The 6,174-nt window shown below is 44.0% G+C and overlaps 1 protein-coding gene across 1 annotated transcript in view; it reads left to right on the top strand.

Annotated features, from left to right (window-relative positions):
* colec10 (collectin sub-family member 10 (C-type lectin)) overlaps nt 1–6,174 on the top strand; it is a 32,463-nt gene that overhangs the window by 3,491 nt on the left and 22,798 nt on the right. Inside the window, exon 2 of the mRNA XM_037677071.1 lies at nt 3,056–3,127. Coding sequence (XP_037532999.1) covers nt 3,056–3,127 — 72 coding nt within the window. The remainder of the gene's footprint in view (nt 1–3,055; nt 3,128–6,174) is intronic.

Raw genomic sequence — 6,174 nt, 5'->3', positions numbered from 1 at the left:
ATGAGGTAACATGGGTTTGCCTTCTTGTGAGCCCACCATCTGCAAGAGGGGTCATATGAGTAAGATGCATGACGCCATGGGCAGTGGCAGAAGGCGGGGACCTTGGTGCTCTGACCCTGACTTACCAAAGCTGTCTCTTGGGACATGTAATGTGACCTCTCTGGCAGGGAAGGAGCCTGAGCTTGTGTGTGAGGTTGAGAGGTAATGACTAGATATAGGTGGGCTCATCTCGACGCACAGCACGGACTCTAGAACTGATCTCCTTGAGAGGGGCTGGACCTTATTCCACTCTGGATTTGCCGATGGTGAGAGGTGCCAAGTTGGTGTGGGCCTATTCTTAGTCCACGGAGTTGGTGCCTGTGTGTTGGAGTTTTCCCTGGTAGATGAGAGTGTAGCTTCCCTGTGCCTTCAGATGGGGGGATGGGCTCTGATTGTTGTTTGTGCCTATGTGCTGAACAGCAGTTCAGACATATCAAGCCATCTTGGAATCCTTGGTGGAGGTGCTGGAAGGTGCACCAGCTGGGGGCTCCTTTATTCTGCTGGGGAACTTTAATGCCCATGTGGGAAATGACAATGTGACCTGGAGGGGCATGATTGGGAGGAACAGCCTCTCTGATCTGAACTTGAGTAGTGTCCTGTTGTTGAACTTCTGTGCTAGTCATAGTTTGTCCATCACAAACACTGTTCGAACATAACGGTGTCCATAAGTGCACTTGGCACCAGGACACCCAAGGTTGTAGATTATTGACTGACTTTGTAGTTGTGCCATCAGATTTGCAGCCATTTGTTTTGGACACTCGGGTGAAGAGAGGAGCTGAGCTGTCAACTGATCACCACCTGGTAGTGAGTTAGATCAGACGGTGGGGGAAGATGCTGGACAGACCTGGTAGACCCAAACATGTATTGAGGGTTTGCTGGGAATGCCTGGCAGGAGAACCCATCAGAAAGATCTTTAACTCACACCTCTGGGAGAGCTGTAACTGTATCCCTGCTGAGTCATGGGACATTGATTCCGGGTGAGCCATGTTCCATGCATCACTGTTAAACTGGCTGCCTTGAACTGTGGCCACAAAGTTGTCTGTGTTTCTCGCAGTGGCCATCCTCGAACTCGGTGGTGGACACCCCGGGTCAGGGAGGCTGTCACACTGAAGGAGGAGTCTTATTATTCCTTGTTGACTAGTGAGACTCTGGAGGCAGCTGAGAAGTACCAGAGGGCCAAGCGGTCTGCAGCCTTGGCTGTTGCTGAGGCAAAAGCTCGGATGTGGGAGGAGTTCAGTGAGACCTTGGATATAGACTCTCAGTTGGCTCCAAGGAGATTATGGCAAACCATCAGATGACTGAGGAAGGGAAAGCAGCTCTTTACTAACACTGTGCTCAGTGAAAGTGGTGTGCTGTTGACCTCAACCAGTGATGTCATCGGGAGGTGGAAGGAATACCTCTTGGACCTTCTCAATCCCACTGGCACATCTTCCATGGTGGAAACAAAGTTGGGTGACTTTGGGGTTGGTCTTTCCATAACTGTGCCTGAGGTTGCCAAGGTAGTTAAAATGTTTTGTGGCTGCAGGGCTCCGGGGATGTATGAGATTCTACCAGATTTCCTTAAGGGTCTGGACATTGTGGCGCTGTCTTGGTTGACATGCCTTTGCAACATCGCATGGACATTGGGGGCAGTGGCACTGGATTACCAGACTGGGGTGGTGGCTCCCCTCTTTATAAAAGAGGGTCAGAGGGTGTGTGCTCCAATTACAGGGGCATCACTCTCCTTAGTCTTCCTGGTATGGTCTATTCAGGGCTACTGGAGAAGCAAGTCTGATCGTTGGTCAAACTTCAGATCTAAGAAGAATAATGCTGGTTTTGTCTAGGCCGTGGAACACTGGACCAGCTCTTTACCATAGGGTCCTCAAGGGGTTATGGGAGTTTGTCCATCCAGTCTACATGTGTTTTTTTGGACTTGGAGAAGGCATTAAATCATGTTGCTTGGGGTACACTGTGGGGGGTGCTCCGAGAGTATGGGATTGGGGGCTCGTTGTTACGGGCTGTTCGGTCCCTTTGGTTCACATTGTCAGACCCCTTCAGGGTGAGTGTTAGACTCCACAAGGGCTACCCATTGTTACAGATTCTTTTCATAACTTATATGGACATAATTTCTCTGTGCAACCAGGTGGTGGAGGGTTTTCGGTTCGGTGGCCTCAGGATTCAATCTTTGCTCTTTGCAGATGATGTGGTCCTGTTGATGTCATTGTGCTGTGACCTTCAGCTCTCACTGGAATGGTTCACAGCAGAGAATGAAGCAGCTGGGATGAGAATCAGCACTTCCAAATCTGAGGCCATGGTCCTCAATTGGAAAAGGATAGACTGCTCTCTTGAGGTCATGGGTAAGGTTCTGCCTCAAATGGAAGAGTTCAAGTATCTTGAGATATTGTTCATGAGTGAGAGAAGAATGGAGCGTGAGATTGACAGACGGATTGGTGCAGCATATGCAGCAGTGTGGACTCTGTACCAGTCCGTTGTAGTGAAGAGGGAGCTGAGCTATAAGGCAAAGCCCTCTGTTTACCAGTCGGTCTACGTTCCTATACGAGCTCTGGGTAGTGACCAAAAGAATGAGCTTGCGGATACAGGTTGTTGAAATGAATTTTCTCCACAGGGTAGCTGGACTCTCCCTTAGTGATAGGATGATAAGTTTGGTTATCCAGGAGAGACTCAGAGTAGAAACGCTGCTCCTCCACATCGAAAGTAGCCAGTTGAGGTGGTTCGGGCATCTGGTAAGGATGCTCCCTGGGCGCCTCCCTAGGGAGGTGCTTCGGACATGTCCAACTGGGAGGAGATCCCAGGGAAGACCCAGGGCATGCTGGAGAGACTATGTCTCTCGGTTGGTCTGGGAACACCTTGGAATTCTCCCAGAATAGCTGGAAGAGGTGGCTGTAGAAAGAGTTGTCTGGGCCTAACAGCTCAAGCTGCTGCCCCTAACTTCTGAACAAGCAGAAGATAATGGCTGGATGTAAATATTCAAATATGCACCCGATTTGCATTCATTTTTCTTTACGTTTGAATTCAGGTGACCAAGGTGTGACTGGAGAGGTAGGGGACTTGGGGAAGCTTGGGAAGAATGGACCACCAGGAGTTCCAGGTAAAAAAATATATATTTTTTTAATCATCGGTGAAACAAGTTTCTTTTATATTTATTTGATAAGAAATGACAGATAAATTTTATGATTAAGAAAAGTACAGATTCTTTATTTTTATTTCAGTCCTTGACCAAAAGTTTTAAGTGAAAATTAAACAACTGATTAATAAAATCAGAAACACAAGAAATTTTCCCCCACTTAAAAAAATTATTTAACTTAACCTTTTTTCTTCTGTCTCCTGTTGTGCTATCTAAATAGTTAATTGAAATTAGCATCCTGATGCTAAAAGGACTTGCCTGTTAATAATGTAAATGTAGCCCTGCAACATCTGTGACTAAGAAAATTCATTTTTCCTTGTCCAGTAACATGTTTTCAACATTCAGGAATGCAAACAGACAAATTTTACTTTTGTATTATCCTTAGTCTCATCTGTGATTATTAATTATAAAGAAAGACAGATAAAAGAGACTAATAAAATCTTATGACAACCCCCCCCCAAATAAAAAACAAACAAATAACATAAATCAATGAATAGCATATTCCACCTGGTTTCCAAAGAAGAAAGAACCAACGTTTGCCAACCAAAAGCACATTTTCAGTCATGTGTAAAAGAAAATGTTTGCGCTCTTTCAATTCTGGTTTTACCTATCAGGAAGACATTTTTTCAATGTTTATTGGTTTATTGTGACAAATAAAAAAGACACAATTTATATGGAAACACTGTAGTTTCCATGCTAATTAGGACTGTCACTTTAAAATTTTTGTATGTTGACCCAAACTGTCATTCATGCTGAGTGAGGGTGTTGTTGTAAAATGAGATTTGGGTTGTTTGGTGAACATGTGCATAAGGAGGAGTTAAGAAAAACATATTCATGTTTTTCTAGCCACTGATACCCAGTTCAGCTCTATGAATCACACATGCACTGTCAGCATGATTAGTTTGTACCGAAATTTTTTTGACTGCAGCCGCCTGTAGTGCACGTGTGCGACTTCCCATCTGGGAAGTATTTCACATCTCTGTGGAGGATTTCACATCAACTGAGCCACCGTGCCACCCAGAAAAGCAGCAGTTTCACTCAAAAGATGTGTCATTTAAACAGGGTTTTAATGCCAAGAAGGAAGGAGATCAGCAATGAATTTAGGCAAGTAACCGTTGATGTCTGGGAAATCGGGGAAAAAGTTAAAGGTCATATTAAAAGAAGGTAGTTTATCATTCTGCAGAGAGAAAAAAATATGCACAGATCAAAAACAATCAAGACAGTTGCTAATTTGATCATAAGTGGAGATCACAGTAAATTGCCAATTGCCCACAAAGTGACAATATGCAATGCTCAAATAAATAAATAAATAAATAAATAAATAAATAAACAGCTCTATTTCAGACCACTCTACCACTTAGTAGGTTAAACTTTACAATTAATGATATGAGAACATCCCTTCTTTATAAACTATTGAGCAGCACAACTTGGGCTTGTAATGTTTTATCTCACTAAACCACAAGACTTTTGGTACAATGTCAAATGGACAGATGCGACCAAAGTAGACTTTTTGTCCATAATGCACTTCAGCATCTCCTCCTCTATTTCCATATTCTACCACTTCTCTGTAGTCGGGTTATTGAGGCAACAGGTCCAGGAGAGAGACACAGACATCCCTCTCCCTAGCAACGCTCTCCAACTCCCTCTGGGAGACCATGAGATGTTTCCAGGCTAGGGAAGATATATATATTTTTTTTCATTTAGCCTTTATTTATCCAGGTTAGTCTCATTGAGCCACGAGAACTCATTTTCAAGAGAGACCTGTTTAGGGAGCACATGGTGGGGGTTAAGGGCCTTGCTCATGGGCCCAGAGTGGGGCGAATGAGGGTGGGGGCAAGTGTGGGTGTTTCACCTACCCCACCCACAATTTTGATGTTGTCGGGGCCGGGGCGTGAACCGGCGATCTTCGGATCACAAGCCCACCTCTCTAACCTCTGCGCCACCACTCCCCGTATATAGAATCCTTCCAGCGAGTTCTGGGTCTGGCCTGGGGTCTCTTACCAACAGGGCATATCCACAATACCTAAATTATTTTTCTTAACCTTTATTTAACCAGGCAAATTCCACTGCGATCACAGATTATTTTGCAAGGGTGCCCTGCACCTGAATGCAGTCAAACATACGCTGCCTTCTAAATAATTGGTGGCGGGCAGCAGTTACTCACCTAATGAAGTGACCCAAGTCACCTACACTGACTGACGAAAACAGTTTCTTAAAAATTCTCTGATTTGCTATTGCTGAATATAGTATACACTTCATTTCATTGTCGGACATGTCATGTCTGAAGGATTATCTGCACATTATATAAGATTTTTTCTAATTTTTCATGACTATAGACATTTCAAAAACTCAGCTTTAAATTTTGTTTATGTTTCAGAGCCAGCCAATGAGCACATGCTAAGGGCACCCCCTCCTCCTCCTCCGCAACTTAGATTGTACCTGCTCTGGTCCCTCCCCCTCCTCCCTGACTGCTCACGTGACCCCAAAACAATATGTTGAAAGTTCCTGGAGAAACTTTGACGGGGACTGCCATGTGGTAGCCATTTTAAAATTCAGATGACAACACTGCCTACATTTTGATAATATGTATGTGTATCTTAAAAGATGTGGTGGTAGGAAGAGTTTTGATGACATACTGAGACCTCTTGACTCAGTCTTGTGACCTCACTGTGGCAGTCAGAAGCTGTTAAGAGTTCTGTCAGTATTTTTCAATGAAAAAAATGGTGTCTGTTTGCAAATTACGTTGCCACGGTAACTCAAAATGCCAATAAAAGTACCGTATTTTCCGGATTATAGATTGCTCCAGAGTATAGTTTGCATCAGTCAAAAAAATGCCTCAAGAAGAGGAAAAAAATATATATAAGTCACTTCGGCATATAAGTCACATTTATTTAGAAGTGTATTTCACAAAGTGCAATAACAGACATTTAATCTGAAATAACAATAACACACAGAACATACCTAGGATCACCCATCCATCCATCCATCCATCCATCCATCCATCCATCCAT

This window comes from Nematolebias whitei, chromosome 5, assembly GCF_014905685.2.
Source record: "Nematolebias whitei isolate Nwh7 chromosome 5, NemWhi1, whole genome shotgun sequence".
Classification (NCBI taxonomy): Eukaryota; Metazoa; Chordata; class Actinopteri; order Cyprinodontiformes; family Rivulidae; genus Nematolebias; species Nematolebias whitei.
Note: the sequence above shows the minus strand (reverse complement) of the source record. Positions and strands in the feature narration are given on the sequence as shown.